General features: G+C 48.1%; 2 protein-coding genes across 5 annotated transcripts; both read left to right on the top strand.

Annotated features, from left to right (window-relative positions):
• Positions 1 to 1,965: 1,965 nt before the first annotated feature.
• Positions 1,966 to 6,790, top strand: S1PR5 (sphingosine-1-phosphate receptor 5). Of its 3 annotated transcripts, none has more exons than XM_051971514.1 (2): positions 1,966 to 2,871; positions 5,353 to 6,790. In XM_051971514.1, exon 2 carries the CDS (start codon positions 5,495 to 5,497, stop codon positions 6,647 to 6,649), a length of 1,155 nt encoding a protein of 384 aa, XP_051827474.1. In that variant the 5' UTR covers positions 1,966 to 2,871; positions 5,353 to 5,494; the 3' UTR covers positions 6,650 to 6,790. The 3 variants fall into 3 exon arrangements, with proteins under 3 accessions (XP_051827474.1, XP_051827472.1, XP_051827473.1); XM_051971512.1 differs by having other exon boundaries at positions 1,966 to 3,723; positions 5,356 to 6,790; XM_051971513.1 differs by having other exon boundaries at positions 1,966 to 3,723.
• Positions 6,791 to 8,611: 1,821 nt separating this feature from the next.
• KEAP1 (kelch like ECH associated protein 1) lies at positions 8,612 to 14,487 on the top strand. 2 transcript variants are annotated; one of them, XM_051971510.1, is made up of 6 exons: positions 8,612 to 8,716; positions 10,180 to 10,856; positions 11,217 to 11,902; positions 12,698 to 12,903; positions 13,294 to 13,470; positions 13,745 to 14,487. In XM_051971510.1, exons 2-6 carry the CDS (start codon positions 10,221 to 10,223, stop codon positions 13,909 to 13,911), a joined length of 1,872 nt encoding a protein of 623 aa, XP_051827470.1. In that variant the 5' UTR covers positions 8,612 to 8,716; positions 10,180 to 10,220; the 3' UTR covers positions 13,912 to 14,487. The 2 variants fall into 2 exon arrangements, with proteins under 2 accessions (XP_051827470.1, XP_051827471.1); XM_051971511.1 differs by lacking the exon at positions 8,612 to 8,716 and having other exon boundaries at positions 9,592 to 10,856.
• Positions 14,488 to 23,801: the final 9,314 nt, after the last annotated feature.

Genomic DNA, 23,801 nt, shown 5'->3' with positions numbered 1-23,801 from the left:
ACTACATGGAATTCCCAATCCCTCTATTTTTGTCTGCCTGAATTTTTTATTTCTTTCACAGGTTAATTGTACATTATTTCAAAGTCTGATTCTTTTTGTACAGCAAAATAATTGTATGGACAGGTATACATATATTGTATGTAACTTATACTTTAACATATTTAACATGCATTAGTCAACCTGCCATCTGGGGGGAGGGGAGGAGAAGGAGGGGAAAAGTTGGAACAAAAGGTTTGGCAATTGTCAATGCTGAAAAATTACCCATGCATATATCTTGTAAATAAAAAGCTATAATAAAAAAAGTTTTACTTTTTTGAGTTATTTTGAAATTTCATTTTTAAAACCATTCTTGTTTTTTTTAATTTTGAGTCTCAAATTCTTTCCCTCTCTCAGCACCCCCACACACAAGAAAATATTTTTAAACATTAAAATTGTTCCCAAGCCAATAGACTGGGAGATTTTGAGTTTACCATCAGTTTAGGTTTTTAAGAAAAGGCTAGCTGAATGAATCAGGATTGTCACTTTTGTCTCTCGGATATCTCTTGCATCCCAAACCCCTCCTTTCTACTCATACAACTACCATGCTAATGCTAGCCCAGGCCCTTATCCCCCTGTCTAGCCTAATGTGGTAGCCTCCTCTTGGTCTCCCTGCCTCAAGTTTCTCCCCTCTCCAATCTATCCTCCTTATAGCTGCCAAAGTAATTTTTCTGAAAACACATCACCTCACAGCAAATCCCAAGGACCCTAGGTTCAAATAGAAATTCCTTTCTTTTTTTCTTTTTTTTTTTTGTTGCAGCCCTTTTTGTGGTGACAAGGAATTAGAAATCAAGTGGATGCCCATCATTTGGAGAATACTGAATAAAATGAATGTAATGATTTCAAAAAAGCCTGAACTGATGCTGAGTGAACAGTGAATAGAACCAGGAGAACAGTGTATATAGCAATAGCAAGATTGTATGATAATCAACTATGACAGACTTAACTCTTCTCAGCAATATAGTGATCCAAGATAATTCCAATAGACTTGGGATGGAAAATACCATCCATATCCAGAGAAAGAAATGTAGAGACTAAAAGCAGATTGAAGCACATTATTTTTACCTTTTTCTTTTTCCTTTCTCATGGTTTTTCCCTTTTGTTTTCATTTTTTCTTCACAGCATTGAGTAATAGGGAAATATGTTTGAAATGATTGTACATATATAACCTATATCGGATTGCTTTCTGTCTTGGGGAGAGGGGAGGGAAAGGAAGGAGAAAAAATTGGAACTCAAAATTTTACAAATGTGAATGTTGAAAATTATCTTTACATCTATTTGGAAAAATATCAAATTTAAAAAAGAAAGCAATACCTCTTTTTTGAACATGTAAAATTCTTTGTAACCTTCTTACCCTTAACTCCCCTTTCTCTGGCACTCTGTGATCTAGCCATACTAGGCTATCACTGTTCCCGTGTACTGGATCTCTCACAAAGCCAAGAGTACTCTTTCTTCCAACCACTGCCTCTTAGAATTTCTAGTCTCCTTTAATCTTAAACGTGTTGAATTTTCACCTCAAACATTACATTGTTCATGAAATATTTTCTTGTTTTTTACTAATTTGCGTGTGTTAAGCAATTGGGACTACGTGATTTGCCCAGGGTTACACAGCTAGCTAAGTGTTAAGTGTCAAATGTCTGAGGTCAAATTTAAACTCAGGTCCTCCTGACTTCAGGGTTGGTGCTCTATCCACTGAGCCATTTAGCTGCCCCTCTTTTCTTATCTCTTTACCTGTTCCCCCTCCCCTCCTAGTTCTCTGAGGGGAACTTTGAAAATACCAACTTGTATTCATTTTACATATATTCTATGTACACAATACCTCCCCCATTTGATTTTAAGCTTTTTGAGAGAAGGGACTGTCATATTTTTCTATTTGTATCCCTAGTGTTTAGCCTAGTAAGTACTTAACAAATAACTTCATTCCTTCATTTATTTACTTATTTATTGACTCATTCATCGGGCTTAGCACAGAATTCTCCACATATAGAAAGTATTTAACGAGTGCTTGTTGATTGACTGGTTGATGTTATTGAGGAGGTTCCTGCTCTGGGAAGGTGGGACCAAATGGACCTTGAATTATTCAGCTCTTTAAGAGTTGGTGGTATTGGCTATCTCTCTGAGGCAGTGACTAGACTTGAATCAGGCAAAGCCCAACTTCAAATTTTGCTTATGACCAGGGACAAGTTCCTTAATCTCCATGAGCCCCAAAGTTCACATATGTAAAATGTACTCATAGTTCTTACTACGAAGTCTCGAGGACCAAAAATAATGCACACAAGCCCTTTACAAACCTTCCGTTCCCATCTAAACGTCTTTCTTATCCCCTCTATTTTCAAACCCCACCTCTTACCCCTTATTCTTCCGCTGGCTCCAGTTTCCCAGTAGGGACAAAGGGCACTGTCCTTGGTGGAGGCCACAGTTCACCCCATCCCATCAACCCCCTCAGTCTAAAGTGGGCGGGAGCTCTTAGGGAAAACTCAGCCTCGCACCTAAGTAAGCCTTTTATAAATGCAGATTGGATTGGGTTGGATTGAAGTAGCAATCAAAGGACTGGGGAGCAGGACGAGGATTAAAGGCCGAGGACCTCTTGGGAATTAGGGAGGAGGGGGCCAGGTTTAGGGAACTGGTTGGGGGCGGGGGAAGCCTCGGGACAGGCGGGCCTTCGGGAGGGGCGGCATAGTTCGTGAGAGTCTGGACTGCCTCATAAGAGAGAGCCGGATGAGTAGGGGAAAGGTCCCCACGGGAATTAAAGCCCATCCTTCCAGCGCAGCCAGCCCCAGGGGACACGAGGGGGAGCAGCTTCCTGGCCCTGAGAAACCGGACCATCCTGTCACTGTGAGTATCACTCTATGTCTGGCGTTTTCCAACTCTGGCTCTGTGTCTGCCCGTCTCTTTGTTCCTGTGTACCCCCTTGACGTCTGGGTTTGTCCTCTAGTGTCTGTCGGCATCCCCGGGGATGCGTGGAGGGAAGGGATGGGGAGGCTGTAGGTGTCCGGGCAGGGAAATGAGGCTCCTCCTGATGGCTGACTCCTCCTTCCCATCGCTTACTCCCGTGGTCCCTCAAGCCTGGTCTGCCCCTCTCTGGGATGTTCACTTAAGCGCTTATTAAAAGCACCTATTAAAGGCATCATTATACTAGTTCCCTTGGAGTTAGATGCCTCCTGGCCACTTCTCTCTGCGCTCCAGCGCCTTCACCGCAGGCCACATGGGTTCTAACAGCCTGGGCGCGGAGAGCGAAAGGACCAGGCTAGGTTACAGCGTGATGCAGGGCCCCGGAGCTTAGCGCCTCGGACCCGCACTTGGCCCTCAGCCGGCGCTGGGGGAAACGTCTTGCTTGGAGCTCGGTGTTTCCTCTCCGAGGCCAGTCCCGACCATATCAGCTGGAAGAGGGCAGTCTCGAAGGGAGCAGGCCGGGGGCGCGGGTGGCAGGGGCGAGCTCTCGGGAAGGGATCCCACCCGGCCTGAAGGAGGCCAGCTGTTCCTTAGCCGCCCAGAAGCCGGGATGGATCCTGTCTCCTCCTCTGGGAACAGCTCAGCCCCGCCCCCGCCCCCTGGCCCGCACCCAGGTCTGAGCCAAGCCCGCCCAAGCCTCGCTCTCCCCGCCCAGTCCGATGCGGGCACAGCTCTGGAGGAGGAGCGCGCTTCACGGGCTCCGGAGACGCGGCTCGCTATAGCCAAAGCCGCAGGGTGAGTGTGGGAGGCTGGGGACCCCCTCTCAGGCTGGACAAGGTAGGGGAGTGGGGTCTGGGTTGGAGATCTTCCAGCGGGCTCAGCACTCGGCCCTGGAGGGCTCCTGTGAGATGCGCGTGGGACTGGAGAAGGGCAGCGGTGGGCTGGACCTCGGGTCTCTGAGCCTGCAGCTGCCACAACTCGAGGGCTGACTACTGGGTTTGTTGCTGCACAAGAGATGGCTGTGAGGGCTTTGTCCCCCAGCCATAGCAGCTGCTATCCCGGAGACCTTCCAGATGCCCGACATAGGGCACAGAATCCCTGGAACCAGGACCAACACGGTGCAACTCCTCGACCTGTTTACCATGAACTAGAGGTCAGGGAAGAAAGCTGCTTCACGCATCCGTCCCCACCAAGGCCCCTGGCTCACCTTTCCAGGGATTTTCCTGGCATTTTCAAAAAAGGGAAACCTCAAAGTCAGCTCAGGGAAAACCCAGCTATCTCGGCTTAGGGGAATGGAGAGTGGTGGAAGTGTAGTGTCAGTTGTGGAATGGGTAAGGGTAAGAATTCCCCCACTTGCAAGCCTTTCCCATCCTTTTACTACAGAGCTTTCAATACAGGTTTCAATACAGGCTGGTCCAGGGAGGCCAGTGGACATTGCAGTTCTCAGCAATTTTTCCTACCTCAGCTGGAGCAATAACGTGTCTCCCAAGCCAGAGAGTCGTTTCAGAACCCCAGATCTCTCATCAACATCAAGTTGTGTGTTTTTAGATTTGTGACTATGTGAAGTGTGTGATTCTGTGCATGTGTGTGACTGCTATATATCTGTCTGAGATTCTACTTTTGTGTTTAAATCTAGAGGCTGGATGGGATAGATGCTGGAGAGAGGAGGTGGAGAAATTAAATTTCAATTGAGAGTTGAATTAAATGGTCTCTAAGGTCCTTTCCAACCTTGACATTTAGTGTTTTGAAAACTGTCCTATATCTGAATCTGTAGCTATCTACATGTGTTCCAGTAGGCCTCTGTGGATTTTCCTGTCTACTTATTTGTGTATGTGTAATTGCATTATGTCTGTACATCTGTGCCTGCCTGTGCAACTCTACTTGTGTGTGTGGCTTTTGTGTCTGTGTCTGTGCGTGTGTCTAGGAGTTCTGGGACAATCTGTCTCCCCGCCCCACTGGTTTGGCCCAGCTCCGGTGCCTGCCTGGTTCCTGGCCCGGAGGTCACAACTCATCTCCTCCCAGGAACCTCCCCCGCTGTTTCTCATCCTTCTGGAGCGGCCTGCGAGGTCTTTGCCAAGGGCTAAGCCCACTCACCCCTTCAGCCCCCTCACTCCAGCCTGGCTGTAGGAACAGCTGCACCGGTTTCTGCCCCAGAGTGGGGTACAATGGCCCCAAGGGCATCTCAGACTTTTATCCCTGCCAGGCATAGGCAGTTCATTCGGTCTCTTTTCTGGGCTGGCTGGATTCCCAGAATGGGGAAAGGGGGAGAAGCTGCCTTTTGCTGCTGCTATTCCAAAGGCTTTCCGGAGGAAGTGGCCATAAACCCCCTCAGGAGTCTGAGGGGAAGGGGGGGAGGGAGAGGACCCTGGGGCGCCCGACTCTGGGAAGGGCTCCCCCACTGACTTGGTCTCCTTCCTTCTCCAGCAGGGCTAGGACCCAGACCCGGGGCTCGAGCCTGTGAGCGGTTTCTTTCCCGGTGCCCAGTATGGTGAAGTAGCCAATCATTGGTGAAGCGCCTCAAGAGGCTAAGAACCACGAGGAGGAGGAGGTGGGGAATCGGGCCGCCATGGAGCCGCCTCCGGCGCTCCAGGCTGCCTTGGTTAGTGAGGTGATCGCACTGCACTACAACTACACGGGGAAACTGAACTGGGCCCGCTACGATCCGGGCGGAGGCTTGCGCGTAGACGCCGCAGTCTTCCTGGCAATATGTGGCCTCATCATCCTGGAGAACCTGGCAGTTCTGCTAGTCCTGTGGAGCCACAAGAAGTTCCATGCGCCCATGTACCTGCTTTTAGGCAGCCTGACCCTCTCCGACTTGCTGGCCGGTGCCGCCTACACGGTCAACCTCCTATTGTCTGGGGCCCGCACCTTGCACCTGTCGCCCGCTCTCTGGTTCGCCCGCGAGGGCGGGGTCTTCGTGACGCTGGCTGCCTCGGTGCTCAGTTTGCTAGCCATAGCGCTGGAGCGACACTTAACCATGGCGAGCCGCCGGCCCGCGCCCATACACCGGCGGGGCCGCACGCTGCTGCTGGCGGGAGCCGCGTGGCTGGCGTCCCTGCTGATCGGGCTCCTTCCCGGCCTCGGCTGGAACTGCCTAGGCCGGCTGGCGCAGTGTTCCACGGTGCTTCCCCTCTATGCCAAGCCCTACGTGCTTTTCTGCGTAATTGTCTTCCTAGTCATTCTGGTGGCTATCTTCGCGCTCTATGCTCGCATCTATTGTCAGGTACGCGCCAACACGAAGAAGCTGCGCCTTCGGGCTACGTCTGCAGGGTCCCGGCGCCTGCCCAAGTCGCTGGCGCTGTTGCGCACAGTGACCGTGGTACTGCTGGCGTTCGTCGTGTGTTGGGGACCCCTCTTCTTGCTGCTGCTGCTGGATGTAGCGTGTCCGGCGAGAGCCTGCCCCATACTCCTGCAGGCGGACTATTTCCTGGGGTTAGCTATGGCCAACTCGCTGCTCAATCCCATCATCTACACGCTTACTAACCGGGACCTGCGCCGTGCGCTCCTGCGCCTCTTCTGCTGTTACCGTTCCTGCTGCTGCTGCTACTGCTGCAGGCCCCTGCGCCCAGGGCCAGGTGGTGGCGAGCCTGTAGCCAAAGCGCGCTGGCGGCTATCCTCCATCCTGGAGTGCAGCACCAGCAAGTCGGAGCGCTCCTCCAACAGACACGAAGGGTTGGACACTAGCGTCTCCACAGGCAACGCCACGCCCACGCCCGTTTAAGACTAGCGTCAGAAGATCATAGACTATTTCCCGACCCCTCTTCAGGACCCAGTCCTCTCCTCCTGCACTATTTTCAGATGACTGGCTTGTTTTGTTTTATTTTGAAAATTAAATAAAGTAATTTGTAATAGAATGTCTAAATATCGGGGAGCTGACACTGAGAGAACCTGGGCTGGAGTCCCCATTGGGAAAATTCTGAGTCGTTAATGTCAGCCAGGTCTCGTCTTTCTTCACTGTACCGGACACCGAATTGGCTGCCTACATAAGCGAGAGGGGGGAGGAGTCCTTGCCAAAAAGATCGGATCTCTGCTGGGGTCAGGATTTGTGGGAAAATCTTTGTGCAGCCCCATCCACCTATCGTTGACCTGTGCATAGCCTAACTCATGTGCAAGTGTTGCTCTTATTTTTCCCATAAAATATGATCTAAGGGCTCTACAGAGATCAGTCCCTTATCCTTCTGATATGCAGCCTTCTTGGCTTGTTTGGGGCGCTGTGAAAGGATGGGGGGGGGGGGGGCGGGGGTGGGTCGAGAGATGATTGCTGAGCTCCGAGCTTGCTATCTCAGATCCTAAAACTGATCTATACCTCGCTGCCCTAGAAGACTATGTCGACGGGCCGCCACCTCCCGGTAGTCCTTGGAATTGCAGGAGAGTTAGGGAGCTTTGTTACGGAGGCTGGAAACCCAGAGATCGGGGAGGATTCTTGTGGCAACTTGGCTTGAATTCCAAGTCTTAGTTATTCCAAATCCTGTCCCATATATGCCTCTGGCCTTGAGTTATCTGAAACTCCTTCTAATCCCATATATCCTCACTTAATACATTGGGACCCTGGTTTCTTCCTCTAACGCCTCTCAAGCTTGGGTTCTGCGCTGCCAGCTTTCAAGGCGACTGTTGGTCAAATTTTTGCATCCCGTTCCCAGTGGATTCCTAGGTCTTCAATACACTTCCTATTATCGAAGCAGAGAGAGACTTCGAAGAGGGAGAGTAGAGACAGGCGCCCAGCTCCGGGAGACTCTGACCCCTAGTCTGGGACATCCCTGCCCCGCCCGTCTGGGCAGAAGCCTGAGGCACCCGCAGGGCTGGGAGAGGAGTCGCCCTCTCTTTCCTTTTCCTCTTTCTCCCTCCCTTCCTAGGTGTGTTTCGGGGATGGGGGCGGGGTGGAAATGCCATTATTCTCGGGTCGAGTGCGGTGCCTCGGGGATAACAACCAGCACGTGCTCTGGGCTTCCCGATTTCTTTATGCCAGACCTAGGAAAGGCAAAGGCCAGACTTCAGGTGACTGTACAAGAGGGGGCTCAAGTCAAGTGCCGAGTCTAGCTGCGGCAGCCTCAAAGCAGGGGCGGGATAGGCATCAAAAGCAACGGGCTTGCCAGGCACAAGGCCTGGTTCTGGGACAGCACTGGTGAGTCACGGTCAAGCCAGGCCACTGGTGTCAGTCTTAAGAGGCAAAGTCGGACGTTCCAGAGAGCTTGTGGTGAGTCCTGGGATCAGGGGCCCACGAAGCCCCAGTCGGGGTCGCATCATGTCCAGGGCTCCGGGAGAGGCTAGCCACCGAGGGCCGTCAGAACCCCCTCCCACAACTCGAGGGGCCGGGAAATGTGGCCCAGGTTAGCCCGACTTCAAGCCTCCCTATTCCCCCGGGCTCAGCCTTCAACGCCTGGCGCACGCAGTGGCTTCGCACTTTGGTTATGTAGGGGCGCCCCTCGGAAGCGGGAGGGGAAAGAGGTGGAAGCAGGGCCCCTCCCCTCCTAGCTCGGCTTCCGTACTCTTTCTCTGGGAGGTAGGGCAAGTGTGTCCCCTTTCCCCCGCCTCCTGGAGCAGGCTTGGGGACCCCGTTGGCCGAAACCTGGGCTGCTGACCAAGGGACTCTTATTCTGACAAGGCCGGGGCGCGCGGTCTGCTTAGTCATGGTGACTTTATCCTCCCCCTCGCCCCGCCCCCGCCATCTCCCTTCCACCGCTCTCCACCCCTCCCCCCCGCCCGCCTCCCCCCCGCGCGCCGCGATGGAGGCGCCCGTGCCCGGGAGGCGGAGGCGGAGGAGGAGGAGCAGGAGCGCGGCCATGGCTGGGTGAGTAACGCGGCCACTGTCGCCGCCGCCGGCGCTTGGGCCCATGGGGCCGCGGGAGGCCGCGGCCGGCGAGAGAGCTGCCTCGAGCCGGGATTGGGGAGCAGCTGCGGCGTTTCGGGGAGCCCGAGGTCCCGCTGCCAGCTCGGGTTCGGGTTCTGGCTCCGGGCTCTGGCCGGGCCGGGGGGAAGGCCGGTGTGGAAGGTTCGGGGTGGCGGATTTGCTCTCCTCTCTGCAGCCGGGGCTCGCTTGGCTGTGCGGTCCGAGGCGGCTCCAGAAAAAGGGAAGCGCCCGCCGCTGGCAAGCCGGCCCGGCGCCCCCTGACCCGTCTCTGCTTTGTTTCCCTCCGCGATCCGGCCTTCTCCGCCCGCGCTGGTCTTTCCCTTTCAAAGGGCGGTTCTAGAGCCCGGCTTGGCGCAAAAGGAGCCCGGATCCCACCCCGGGCGGCCCCAGGACTCGCAGAGCCGGTCGCTGGCAGGCCGGGCCGGGCCGGGGCCGGGGCAGGAAGTAGACGCGCAGCCATTGTGTGGCTCCAACCCTGGGCTCGCGCCGGATCCTGCCCCGGCCCCGATAGCCTGGCACTATTGACATTTGTGTCACTTCCCAGGCTTTGTCTCCTCTGAGCCTCCCGGCGGCCCCCGAGAAGGGGAGGCTCGGGAAGGGAGGGAGCGAGAGCCCCGACGTCACGTAGATAGGAAGCTGTCCCACCCGGCTAGAATCCGGGGCTTCCTGCCTCAGAACCCAGCTCTTCCTCCCTCCAGCTAGGGCCGGCCCAGGGATGCCCTAAAGCAGGGGGGCCAAGGGAGCCTCCATGCCCTAAGGCTAGGGGCTGCCAGGCAGGGGGGGGGTGTCACATACAAATTAAGTATTTGGGGGGGACCGGGCAGTAATGTAGGTATCCATTATTTAAACAGACCGGTAACTCAAATATTAAGTCTAGTTTGTAGTCCTAGTCTGGGACCATCTGCCTTTTGCACTCGGACCACTGACCCTGAAGTTACACAGCAGGAGTTTGAATTTCAACTGTTACCACCTGTGCAAAGTCACTTCCCAGCTCCTCAGCTTCCTCATCTTTAAAATGAGCAGTTTGGACCGGGTGACCTGTAATGGCTGTGGTCCCTTCAGGGCTCACACCCAGACCAGCAAGGTCTCAACCTGGGGTCTGGCTGGGGAATATAATTACCATCATTAGTGTTTATATCGCCCTTGTTAAGTTTTGCAAAGTTTTTTACGGAGGTTATCTCATTTGAAGGCGGCTCCACCCAGGCTAGGATTGCTACTTAAGAGTGCTAGCTGAAGTTGGCAGGGCTCATTTTTAGGCTGGCAGTCTTTAGGCTGCGTGGTGGGTGGCCATCCCTTGGGATAGTGTTCTTAGCAAAGGAGAAGGCAGCCCATGGAGGAGTGGGTTCTCTCCACCAGCACTGGGATCTAGGGCCTGATCACCATCCCCTCACCCTCACTCCCAGGTGCGTGATTCCAGGCGGTGGCAGTGGTTTTCTAAAGGCTGATGCAGCCAGTGTCTGGGCATAGCAGGGGGGTTCCCTGTGCCCATTCTCTCCCCCTCCTGTCCAACCGCCCTGGGGGGGCTGGCGATGCGGTGATGTACGCCACGGAGTGCAAGGCGGAGGTGACACCCTCCCAGCATGGCAACCGGACCTTCAGCTACACCTTGGAGGACCACACCAAGCAGGCCTTTGGCATCATGAACGAGCTTCGACTCAGCCAGCAGCTCTGTGATGTGACTCTGCAGGTCAAATATGAGGATGCGCCTGCTGCCCAATTTATGGCTCACAAGGTGGTACTGGCCTCCTCCAGCCCAGTCTTCAAGGCCATGTTCACCAATGGGCTGCGGGAGCAGGGCATGGAAGTGGTCTCTATTGAGGGCATCCACCCCAAGGTGATGGAACGACTCATAGAGTTTGCCTACACTGCCTCCATCTCCATGGGGGAGAAATGTGTACTGCACGTGATGAATGGGGCTGTCATGTACCAGATTGACAGCGTAGTACGAGCTTGCAGTGACTTTTTGGTGCAGCAGCTGGACCCCAGCAATGCCATTGGCATTGCCAACTTTGCTGAACAAATTGGCTGTGTTGAACTCCATCAGCGTGCCCGGGAGTACATCTATATGCACTTTGGGGAGGTAAGTGTGTATGGGTTTAGTGGCCTGGGAGCTGGATAGTTGTGGGGGCGAATGATTCACTTTCTGGACAAAACTTGAGCTCCGTGCCTAAGCACACAGCACACCTCTGGCTGAGACGGAGAGGGTCAGAATGAGAAAGCGTAGTTTCTGGGAGTCTGGCTGCACCTTGTACTCGTTCCTTTGTTTAATGGTACTGTCTGGGCCTTAGGGAGGAGCCGGGGGCATTCTCTCTCCCTGTGACCCCACTGAAAGAAGGAAGTACACAGCTCCTGATAGAAATCCCAGGAGGATGGGAGGGCATCACTTTGGACTGTGGTGGAGAACCTCCTTGCCCCCACAACCTCTCCTCCCCTCTACCAGGTAGCAAAGCAGGAGGAATTCTTTAACCTGTCCCACTGCCAGCTGGTCACTCTCATCAGTCGGGACGAGCTCAACGTGCGCTGTGAGTCCGAGGTCTTCCACGCCTGCATCAATTGGGTCAAATATGACTGTGAGCACCGCCGATTCTACATTCAGGCCCTTCTTCGTGCTGTCCGTTGCCATTCCCTTACTCCTCACTTCCTGCAAATGCAGCTGCAGAAATGTGAGCTCCTCCAGTCAGATTCACGTTGTAAGGACTACCTGGTGAAGATCTTTCAGGACCTCACCCTGCACAAGCCCACCCAGGTGATGCCCTGCCGGGCACCCAAGGTGGGCCAGCTCATCTACACAGCAGGAGGCTACTTCCGTCAGTCCCTCAGCTACCTGGAGGCCTACAACCCTTGTGATGGCACATGGCTCCGCCTTGCTGACCTGCAGGTGCCTCGCAGTGGCCTTGCAGGCTGCGTGGTGGGTGGCCTGCTGTACGCCGTCGGGGGGAGGAACAACTCCCCAGACGGCAACACAGACTCCAATGCCCTTGACTGCTACAATCCCATGACTAATCAGTGGTCCCCCTGTGCGCCCATGAGTGTGCCCCGAAATCGGATTGGCGTTGGCGTCATTGATGGCCTCATCTACGCTGTGGGGGGCTCCCATGGCTGCATTCACCACAATAGCGTGGAGAGGTGAGTGTTGAACAATGAATAAATTCAGAGTATCTGCCACTGAGATAGAGATGAGAGATATGTGGGCCCCACAAGGCTAGTTGGCACTTAGGGACAGCAGAGAGATCTGAGAGGGCATCAGTCATCAGTATTCAAACTGGGGAATTCATTATTATTTCATAATAAGTGCTCATGAAAATAAGCCCATTCCCTGCTCATTTCTCCTAGCAGGGAAAATTTGGGTCCTGAGGGGGTTGGTTTACCTTATAACAGAGGTGGGGAACAACAGGCCATAAAGTCCAGGAAATCATTTGCTAAGGCAAACTGCAGGTGATGAGCTGAAAGCTAGGTACAACAATTTGTACCTAGACTGCTTGCAGTGTGATAATTTTGTATAGCCCTCAAATGATGTTATAAATATTCAAATAGCCCTTGGCAGGAGAAAAAAAAAAAAGGTTCCCTCCCTCTGCTTTATAACTTTGTCCATTTTGCTTTAGACCACCAGTGCTAGAATGGCCAAAGCAAGAAGAGGGCATTGCCAGCCTTCTGGTCCTTCAATAGGGTCTTTAAGGTTAAATAAGTGGCTCAATGGATAGAGCACCAGCCCTGGGATTAGAAGGACCTGACTTCAAATCCAGCCTTACTTGACACTATCTGTGCAACCCTGGACAAGTCACTTAACCACAATTGCTTGGCAAAAAAGCCCAACCCCCAAATAGAGACTTTAACCAGGCCTAGTCCTTCATTCCCTCCCTTCCTCATCTGCAAGGATAGATTTCACTGATAACCCATCCTGGGTGCTGGCTTCCCTTGCAGGTACGAGCCAGAACGTGATGAATGGCACTTAGTCGCACCAATGCTGACACAAAGAATCGGGGTGGGAGTGGCTGTCCTGAATCGCCTACTCTATGCAGTTGGTGGCTTTGATGGGACAAACCGCCTCAATTCTGCTGAGTGCTACTACCCGGAAAGGAACGAGTGGAGGATGATTGCACCTATGAACACCATCCGAAGTGGGGCAGGTGGGTAAGGATTGTGTCAGAGGAGAAACCGGAAGCCTCGACTGATGGCTCTGCTCTTCTCAGAGACCTGACCAGAATCAAAGGGTTGGGTCATTCAGTAAATGTTTATTTGTGCATCTTACCATGTACCTGGCAGGGTCATGGTCCCCCAGGGGCAAGATTTACTTCTGCAGATGTGCTGGGATGTGAGGACTGTTCAGGCCACTTCTCTGCCTCTTTCACAGGAGGGACAGTCACGTCCTTAGAAGGGTTCTTGTTTCAACCTTAACCTTCAGACAGGTAGATTAGTTCTGTCTAACCCTGTAAGGTAAGGAGAGGGCCCTGACCAGAAGTCCTGCTTGTGGATTCTGAGATTCCCTTCTGGGAGTCATTCCCTATCTGTTTATGCAGGGGTCTGTGCTCTGCACAACTGCATCTATGCTACAGGAGGATATGATGGCACCGATCAGTTGAATAGTATGGAAAGATATGATGTGGAAACAGAGACCTGGACTTTTGTGGCCCCCATGAAACATCGCCGGAGCGCGCTTGGAGTCACTGTACACCAGGGAAAGATCTATGTTCTTGGTAAAGTGACTGTTTGTTTGGATTCTTAATCCTGAAGGGAGGGAAACCTCATATCTGAAGTACTTAGTTCCATAAGAGTCAGTAGGGAATAGGCACAGCCTTTTTCCTGGGAAGACCCCCCTCCCCATGTACCCTTTTCAATTGTAGCCCAGCAGGACTGGGCAGGAGAGAGAAGGGAAGAAAGTAAGATGAGCTGTAGTGATCTAGTATGCCAGTTCCTCTGTCCTTCTTCCCTAGTTTGATGCAGATATGTACTATATTGTCCCCCTTGCAGGTGGATATGATGGACACACATTTCTGGACAGCGTGGAATGCTATGACCCAGCTACTGACACATGGAGTGAGGTGACACATATGACATCTGGCCGCAGTGGGGTGGGGGTGGCTGTGACCATGGAGCCTTGTCGAAAGCAGATTGACCAACAGAACTGCACCTGTTAAAAGATTTTTATCTCTTTGGCAATATTGTCAGGTTGAATTTTTTGTATGAAAATGAAAAACAAAGCAAAAAAATCATTTCCAAGACCAGAGGCTGGAATAACAATTCAGTGTTAAAACATCAAAGCAGAAGAAGCCATCACAGGAACCTTTGATTTTGCCATTTTGGCCCTGAGAACATTAGAAAATTGTGTTGCCAGGGACCCACTGGCTTAGGAGGAATTTGGCAAAGGGAGGATTCTCAGGAGTGGGGCACTGGCATCCAGTGCACCTCTAGGAGAGGGCCTGCCTGCCGGAGGGAGGCCAGCATCAGCTCCCACTTTTCCTTGGAGGTGGGAGTAGGACCCAGGCCACAGCCACTGAATCCAGCTCTCTTTGTTCCTGAAGCTCCTGTGCTGAGCAAGAAGAGTTTGGTACCAGGATGTTGGCAAAAACAACACTGGGGGGTGGGAGTGGGGAAGGGGGGCTGTATATAGAAATCCTGGGCTAGATTATCTCGGGGCTCTTTACAGTTATGGTAAATTCCCTTGTAACTTTCAAACTGAAATAAAGATCAGACTAACTAGTGTTTTCAAGGAAGTTCCCCTGCTCTCCATATCTGAGAAAAATAGGTGGGACCTAGATGTACCTCCAAGTTAGAAACATGCCTGTTAGAAGAAAAATCTGGGGTTCTTAAGTCATTCCTGTTTCACTCACACACATTCTCTGTCTCTCTCCCCCTCCTTCCCCATTTCTAATTACTTTGAAACTTAGCTACTTAAGATATTTAAGAAACTCCTATTTAAGATGCCATTGCTCTACGCTCATTTCAGTATCAGGGAGCAAAGAGATTCTGGTTCAACACAGAGGGAAATGATTTTAATCAAAGGTCCAAGGGTCTGACCTGTTTTCCTATAGCTTCTATTTAGGGCAGTTATCCAGGTGGTCTTGCTTTTTGTGGCCAGGATGAAGCATCTCACTGGGCCTACATTTGGGAGTAGGGTTCCTATCCCTGCCTATTAACACTTCAAAGTTTTACCGAACACCTACTCTGTCCATCCTTATACTAGGCACTCTGGAGGACACAAGAGAAGAATATGTAGTAGAGGATTCTTTGGCTGGTAAGGGAGCCAGATTGAATCCTGTTTACGGAGCTAATTCAGAGCTAACACAGTTGGTGGATTCAGTGTAGCTGAAGTTCCCTCTACCCCTGTGTTTCTTAGGAATCAGAATGCCAGAAAAGGCATTAGACAACAGTGTGTCTCCTAAAGGGATGGCACTTTCACTTCTGGGTGGAGACTCTAAAAGAGCCAGCCAGCAGCCTAGGGGATGCCTTGGCAAGGAGCAGTGCTTGCTTTAGTCAAGGAGAACAGCAGCATGGGACATGCTCCAGAAAGGGATGTCTCCCCACATGTGTAGGTGAGGCAGTGCCTATCCACAAAAGATCAAAGGGCATGGACTCCAAAACAGCCACTGGGAAGTATTTGGCCGTGGATAACACCAAAGGGGTGGAGTTAGTTACTCAGGAGTCAGGATGATATAGCACCTTCAAAACCATTTCCTCCAGGTGCCCCAGCCTAGTCCAGTACAATGGCTGCTGCTTTCCAAGAAGGCAACAGGAAGCCCTCCTCCCACTGGACTTCATTTAAACTTTACTTGAATGGAGATCCTTGGTCTAAGACCGGGGTCCTCAAACTTTTTAAATAGGGGGCCAGTTCACTGTCCCTCAGACTGTTGGAGGACCGGACTACACTAAAAACAAAAACTTGGTTTTTAAATAAAGAAACTTCATCGTCCTGGGTGAGGGAGATAATTGTCCTCAGCTGCCACATCTGGCCTGCGAGCCGTAGTTTGAGGACCCCTGTAAGACCTACCTAGCACAGTCGTAAAGCACAAGCTGTGTTATATGTAACTGTTGTGTGGCCCTTGGTTTTTAGGTATAGACCAAGCAAAAGAAACATAGTAAAAGTAAATAAATTGTGCCTGTAAGGTCTTCAAATCATCACCAACAGCTCTCATTAAACATTTATTATGTGCCTGGCACAGCTGAGCTAAGAGCAGAGATGGACAAAACCATAGTCCTTTGCTCAGACAGAGATCACATTCTGACAGGGAGACAACAGGTAAATATAAATGGATGCAAGGTACAGAGGAGACAGAAGTCATCTCAGAGGCAAAGCCCTAGCAAGTCTCTTGTACAGAGTGCAGTTTGAACCTAGGGAAACCAAAGCACAGAGGGGAAGAACATTCAAGCAAAAGGGCAAGCTGTGTCCGGGTAGGAAAAAGCAATTGTGCCAGTGGGCGTGACTTCAATGTGGAAAATGGTGTGAGAGGACTCGAAAGATGGGGTCAGTTGTGACCAACACAGCCAATGACTTTATATTGGATCCCAGAGAGAAGTACCACCCACTGAATGGCTGTGGGTGTGAGAGAGAAGAGACACAGCCCAGAGAGAGGAGAAGGGGGTGCCGTGAGAAATGTGAAGGTAGAAAGGACAAGATTTGGCAGTGGAATGATAATATGGGTGAGAAAGAGTCAAGAATGGCATCTAGCATGTAAGCCTGGATGACCAGGAAGAAGGTGAATAAGAAGCAATCAGGAAGTGGGAGAGCCAGAATATTGAGGCAGATAGGAATGAGGAATTTACTCTTGGACATGTTGAATTTAACATGGTTGGTTTGTTTTGAAGCAGTTGGAATTAGATGACTTGCCCAGGGTCACAGAGCTGATGCCCGCCTTGAACTTGGGTTTTCCTGGCTAATAGTTCTCTATCCACTGTGCTATCTAGCTGCCACTGAGTTTAAGTGTCTACAAGATATCCAGTCCAAGGTGTCTAAGAGGAAGTGGGTGATGAAAAACTGGAGGTCAGGAAGGTTAGGGCTGAATACATTTGAGAATCATCTTGTGTGGAGATACTTGAATCTATGGGAGCTGATGAGATCACAAGGAGCAGAGAGCTAAGGACAGACCCTCGGAAACAACAATGGTTAGTGGGCATGACCTGGAAGAAGATCCAGTAGAAGAAAATGAAAAGTAGATATCTGGTGGGTTGGAGGAGAATCAGGAGAGCATCACAAAAAAACAGGAGACAGTATCCAGAAGAGGGCATACAGCAGTGTCAGATCCTACAAACAGGTCAAGAAGAATAAGGATTAAAAAAGGTAATGAAGAGGTAACTTTTATGTAAAACTATTATAGTTGAATGATGAGGTTAAAACCCAGACCTCAGAGTTGAGAAGAGAATTGAAGGAGAGGAAGTACAGAGACTAGCCTATGGTATGTGGCTTTCTTCAGAAATGTAGCCCCAGCAGGAAGGAGAGACACAGAATAACTGCCAGGGATATTTAGATCAAGCACAAGTTTTTAAAGGACTGGGCAACATGTTTGTGGGCCATAGGAAGAGAGTGAGGATTGGTGAGCATGGGTTTGATGAGATGGAAAGGGATCCCAGGCTCCCTGTTCAGGAGGAGGACAGTCTCTTCATGTGAAACAGGTGAGGGAGGAGACATCAGTGATGTCATTAGATGGCCTTGATTTCTTCAGTAAAGTCTAAGGTGAGGTGCTCAGCCTAGAAGGGTGAGGGAGGATGGAAAACCCAGAACCATGGTGGCAAGGGAAACAGTGAAGTGATTGGTTTAGTGTAGAGTTTCCTCACTGCATTGAGGGCCCACATCAAATTATGAAACAAATGTGTAGTCATGATTTTCAATAGCTTCATTCAGCAAGTGAATAAAAATAACAGCAGAAGGTAGGAGTGATCCAAGGTTGGAGCTTGTCAGGGCGTGATCCATCAGTGTAGAAGACAGTGAAAAACTGATCTGATTCATTAATCAGGAGACACAGTGCAGGAGTGATGATACGGGAAAGATCTGAGGGACTGGAAGTTCTGGTGAAGAAGGTCAAGGTCAAATAACATTTGTAAAACACTCAACACAGTGCCTGGCAGGTAGCAGGCACTAAATAAATGTTTATTCCCTTTCCCCTGGTGGGTGATTAGGTAAAGGGAATGATATTAAGGAGAATAAAGAATGACAAAAGATTTATGATCACATAACAATTTTGTAGTGATGGCAAGATGAAGGAATCTATGTTTAGCTGACGTGGAGTGAAGTAGAATAGGGGAAGTGAGCTGAGGAACGGGAAGGTTAGGATATTTGAAGAAGTTATTAATATGTATGTTGAAGTCACCTACTATAATGGCAGGAGTTGTGATGGAAAGATTGAGCCAGTTTACTGAATTCATTGGGAAAGGAAGAAGAGTATCTCCTGGGGGGACTGGTAGATCTCACTACCAGAATCTTGAGCAGGTAATACTTTTGAATTAAATTAACCTCAAAAGAGTAGAGATTACTGAGTAATTATCCTATATAGAGTCTGGAAATGATAAATGAAGTGCAAGGAGTATTTGGACTGCCCTGCCACAACCACCAATCAGAGAGACATTAATAAAAGTACCACTACAGCTGGAGGGAGTGACGGGGATGCAGTATTGTCAGGAGGGAAATGAATTCTGGCCTTACTCAAATCATGTACATGAAGAAGTGGATCGAACACTCCAGGCAAGTTGGACAACAATGCAGATCACAAAGACCATCTTTTTTAAATGAAATTCAACAGACATTTATTAAGGTTTACTGAGATGGAAAATAAGATGGAATTTTCTCCTTGTTTAGGGTTACTTCTGCAGGAAGAAAGGTGGTAGAATAGATTGAATGCTAAGACTTGAAATCAGGAAGCTTTGGATTCAAATCCTGCTTCTCATAGTTATTAGTTATGTAACCCTAAGTAAATGAATTACGTTTCAGCTTCAGTCTTCCCCTCTGTAAAATGAGAATAGCGGTACCTATACCTCACAGTAAAAAGGCTAAAATGAAATATGTAAAGTGCTTTGTGAAGTGCTTCGAGTGCTACAAAAATGTTAGCGGTTGGAATTTAGAATCCAAGTGAAAGAAAGACACAGAAAAGAATTCATAGTATGCTAAGTGCAAAAGGTCCTCATCCTGTGTAAAGATCAAGTCAGTTATTCTCCAGATGCTCCTGTCTGCAGGTATAATTATGCTAACTATCCTGAAACCAGAAACACTGATGATTCCCCTTGATACATTAATCTAGCCATTTACATAGGAAAGTCAAAGAAGAAATCATAGTCTGCAAAAAAATTTTTGGTGGGGAGCAAACATTGCCCAGACTATGAATATGCAGTTGGATGTGTAGTCCATTAATGTCAGGCCCACGCTGGGCCTGGAATCAAAAAGACCCAAGTTCAAATCCATCTTCAGATACTTAATAGTTATATGACCTTCAGCAAATCACTTCACCTCACTCTGCCTCAGTTTCCTTGTCTGTAAAATGGTAAATATAATAGGATCTTTCCAGGGTAACTGAGAAGAGAATAAATTTGTAAAGCACTCTCTAAACCTTAAGGTGATACATAAATGCTAGCTGTTTTGATTGAATTTGTCAATTGGTATGTATTATCTTGGATAGGGATTACAGATGTACAACAAATACATCCAAGTAACAAATAGGTCCAAAATTAATTTCAAATGGCTCCATTTTTGCCAAAGCCCATGCTTTCACACCATATTCTGGCAATATATTATAGCTGCAAATTATGGAAAACTGCAGTCTTAGAATAGATGTTGTAGGTCACCTCAAGGGCAATGAAAAGACAAACAGTGAGAATACATCTTATTGCTAATAATGACTTATGAATCAGAAATGAGACATCAGAAAAGGTGATGGACTAAATCATTTAGTGGAGGATGGGGATAATAGATGAATATTGGTAATATAAGGGATAAAAACCAATAACGAGAGGAAAGCTTCGGTAGCATATTGAATGAGAACATGACCTGCATCCCAGGTCTGGCACTTCCTACCTCTATGACAGGTAATTAGGGCAGTCAGTTCATTTCTTGGGCTTTATTCCCATCATCCATAAGGTGCAAAGGTTGGGGTAGACCTCCAAGATACCAATGGTTTGTAAAGACTGTGGACAACAACTTCTTTAGAAAGGGAATTAACGCTGAAGTATATTTTCTGTGTTAAGTACCATAAGGGCTGCTTCTTCCCCTTCCCCCGCAGAAGCATTGGTTTGCCATTTTTTTCTGGAGTGAATTAAGACAAATAGCTAAATGGTTTGCTTAGGGTCGCATCACCAATACAAGTGTGGGGCGGAATTTGAGCTCGGTCTTTCTGATTCCAGCCTCAGCACTTTTGTGAACCATTTAGGTGCCCCTTTACTCTTCTCCCTCATCCTGATTCCAGTCAAATCTACCCACCTTTGTAACGCCCCCTTCTCAAGGTCCTTGCCCCCTTTTTCTCAGCCCTGTATTACTTCCACTACTACCTATTTTCAAACTTTTGTCTTACACGGGGCTGAACAAAGCTAGAAAAAATCATGAAATGGTGCTGACTGGATCCATTATAAATTCATGTTAAGTAATCTCAGCTGGCACTTCAAAGCAATAATGCAAACCATTTCACATCTCCCTGACTCATTATCCCACTTTTCCACTTATTTTCATTTCTCCTCAAATCTCCCATAGTCCCCCACTTATGCCCTCTCAGCTAAAAACCTTGTTTCATTTCTTTGAAAGAACAAAGGTCATGGGAGCAGCTAGATAGCAAAATGGATAGAGCACCAGCCCTGAAATCAAATTTGAACTCAGGTCAAATATAGCCTTGGTCATTTAACACTTACTGGATATGTGACCCTGGGCAATACCTTAACCTCAGTAATTGCCTCAGCAAAAACAAAAAACCACCAACTAAGGTTATTTGATGAAATCTTCCTCTTTTCACATCACCCACAAGCCTTCTGCCACTATCTTTCCCTTTATCTCATCTCATATGAAGAGGTAGCCCCTTTTCTGGCCAAGGCTTCTACATGCACAGATGATCCCAATTCCATCATCTCTATTCTCTCCCTACACACTGACTACTTTCCTATCACCTACTAATACTCTCATGTCTCCCCCCAAGGCTCAAAACCCCTCTTATTTGATCCATGTGTCCTCAATAGCTATCATCCCACATCTCTCCTTTTGTGTGTGTGTGGCTAAACTCCTTGAAAAGACGATTAAAAATTAACTTATATTTCCTTTTCCCTCTTTCAATTTTTTATAGTCTTGACTTCTGACTAATTGAAACTGCTCTCTTCAAAATTACTTTTGGTCTTTTTAGCAAAATCTAATAGCTTTTTCCTTAAACTTCATTCTTTTTAACCTTTGTGACACTGTCGATCATCACCTCTTTAATGTCCTCTTTTTTCTAGATTTTTGTAAAATTTCTCTCTTCTGTTTCTTCTCCTACCAGTCTGACTGTGGCTTCTAAGTTTCTTTTGCTGGATCTTCCTCCAACTCAAAGATATTCCTCAAAGGTGTATCCTCAGTTATTTTCTCTTTTTCTTCTATACCAATAGTTCTCAAAGTGTGGTCCAGAAAATCCTGGGGGGTCTCTGAAACCCTTTAAGAAGATCTATAAATTTAAAATTTGTTTTTATTTCTAATATGATAAATATACAGAAATATAATTCACATAAACAAAAACTTTTGGATAGCCCCTCAATAATTTTTAATAGCATAAAGATACTGAGAACAAAAGTTTGAGGACCACTGCAGTCTATGCAGTTTCACTTGCTTATTTTAATCAGATAATTATTTGGGCTATTGAAAAAAGACTGCTGGAAGGATATAAACAGACAATTTTCAGATGAAAATTTCAGATGAAGAAATTAAAGCCATCCACAGTCATATGAAAAAATGCTCTAACTCACTATTGACTAGAGAAGTGTAAATTAAAACAACTCTGAGATACTATTTCATACCCATCACATTGGCTATTATGATAGAAAAAAATTACAGATATTGGAGAGACTATGGGAAAACTGGGACACAAATATACTATTGGTGGAGTTGTGAACTGATCCAAACATTCTAGAGCAATTTAGAACAATACCCAAAGAGCTATAAAATTGTGCATACTCTTTTATCTAGCAGTGCCATTACTGGGTCTGTCTCCCAAAGAGATCATAAAAAAGAGAAAAATGACCTTACGCATGCAAAAAAAAAAAAAAAAAAAAAAAAAAAAGGAAATTAAAGGGATGCCCATAAATTAGGGAATGGATGAGTAAGTTGTGGTATGTGAAAGTAATGGAATATTATTGTTCTGTAAGAAATGATGAATTATCTGATTTTAGAAAACCCTGGAAAGGCTTACATGAATTGATGCTGAGTGAGATAAGCAGAACCAGGAAAATATATATGGTAACAGCAAGAATGTGTGATGATCAACCATGATAGATTTAGTTCTTCTCAGCAATTCAGACAATTCCAATAAACTTTGGAAAATGCCATCCACATCCAGAGAAAGAGCTAGGGGAGACTGGATGTGGATCAAAACATAGCTTTCACCTTTTTTTTTTCTTTTTTCTTTCTCATGGCTTTTCCTTTTTGTTCTGATTTTTCTCTCCTAACATGACGCATGAAAATGTGTAAAAAATGAATGTAGAACCCTAAAATTTTTTTAAATAAGAGACTGCTGATTGGTCCCTCTGTCAGAAATCTTTCCTAACTACAATCCATCTTCCATTGAGCTGTCAAAAAGCTTCCCAAAGCACTGGTCTATGTCATGTTCCTATTCTATTAACTCCATTGGTACCTTATTGCCCTCAGGAGCAATCATAAAGTCCTCTGAAGGGCATCCAAAGCCCTTCATAATGTGGCTGCCTCCATCCTTCCAGTCTTCTCTGATCCAATGACACTGACCTTCCTGATGGCCCTACAACTTGATTCTCCCTTCATCTCCAGACTCAGGGCACCTTCACCGACTTTCCCCTGTGCCTGGAATTCTCTTCTTCCCATCTTCACTTCCTGGCTTTCTTCAAGCCCCAACTAAAGCCTCACCTTTTCCAATCCCCCTTAACCTGTATACAACTTGTTCATACAAAGTTGGTTTCATGTTGTCTCCCCTATTAGACTGTGAGCTCCCTTAGAGTAGGGACTGGCTTTTGCCTTTCTTTTTATCCCATTGCTTAGCATATAGCAAGCACTTAATATAGATTTATTGACTAAATGACAATTAGGTGTTAATGTGATTAAATGTCTTTCCCAGTCCCCTCTCCTTCCCTCTGGGTAGAATGCAAAGTCTGACATGTAGAATACAGGTGCACCAGGAAAATACGTGGCGTTAAGTACATGGACAATGACAGAGCAATCTCAGATTTCCAGTGAGGATGGGGGCCCGGGGCAAGGAAATATGGCAAAAATGAGAAAGAGAGAGAGAAGGCTGATAGGAAAAAAGCCATGTTAGAGAGAAATGGCCAATTAAAAAGTATATAAGAAAGTACCAGAATCTGCATAAAAGCTGATAGGTATTCACATTCCCTCCCCAATTCCTTTAATCGTCCGTGGAAAATAGGTTCCTTCATTTTATTCAGGTAGATACGGGTTTTGTACGTGGAGAAAGGTGCCTTGAAGGCAGGATCCTGGACTAAGGACCCCAGACGAAAGCTCTTAAAAGTTTGAAGCATAAACCAGAGCCCCTTTCTATAGAAAGGGGAAGCGCCCCCTCTAGTGGCCCTCTGGAAAGTAACAAGAACCTCAGTTTCTCAGAGCGTAACCTCAAGGTATCAAAATAAGGTAAAACGCGGTGTTCCAACTTTTTGAAAACTAGTGTCCTTCAACGGCTGTGCTTCAATGCTATAAATCAAATGGGACAGTAGTGGTAGTGAGGAAGTTCACCATTTGAAGGAGCCCTGACAGCACAGCCTTTGGTCCTGGCAATAATTTCTCCATTTGGTGACCCCCGCCCCCACCCCAATTTATTGGCTTTGTAAATCTGAATTTTCAAAAATGGGAGTTTACTTCAAGGACTCTTTGTGTTGACACACGATGCTTTATTGCAGCACA

This window comes from Antechinus flavipes, chromosome 1 (genome assembly GCF_016432865.1).
Source record: "Antechinus flavipes isolate AdamAnt ecotype Samford, QLD, Australia chromosome 1, AdamAnt_v2, whole genome shotgun sequence".
Taxonomy (NCBI): domain Eukaryota; kingdom Metazoa; phylum Chordata; class Mammalia; order Dasyuromorphia; family Dasyuridae; genus Antechinus; species Antechinus flavipes.
Note: the sequence above shows the minus strand (reverse complement) of the source record. Positions and strands in the feature narration are given on the sequence as shown.

What these genes read in the sequence shown, in the direction of transcription:
- S1PR5 (XM_051971514.1), top strand. Translation starts at nt 5,495, where the DNA reads ATGGAGCCGCCTCCGGCGCTCCAGGCTGCCTTGGTTAGTGAGGTGATC.
- KEAP1 (XM_051971510.1), top strand. Translation starts at nt 10,221, where the DNA reads ATGCAGCCAGTGTCTGGGCATAGCAGGGGGGTTCCCTGTGCCCATTCT. An exon ending in TCTATATGCACTTTGGGGAG is followed by an intron (nt 10,857 to 11,216) that starts GTAAGTGTGTAT and finishes CCCCTCTACCAG; the next exon opens with GTAGCAAAGCAGGAGGAATT. An exon ending in GGGAAAGATCTATGTTCTTG is followed by an intron (nt 13,471 to 13,744) that starts GTAAAGTGACTG and finishes TCCCCCTTGCAG; the next exon opens with GTGGATATGATGGACACACA.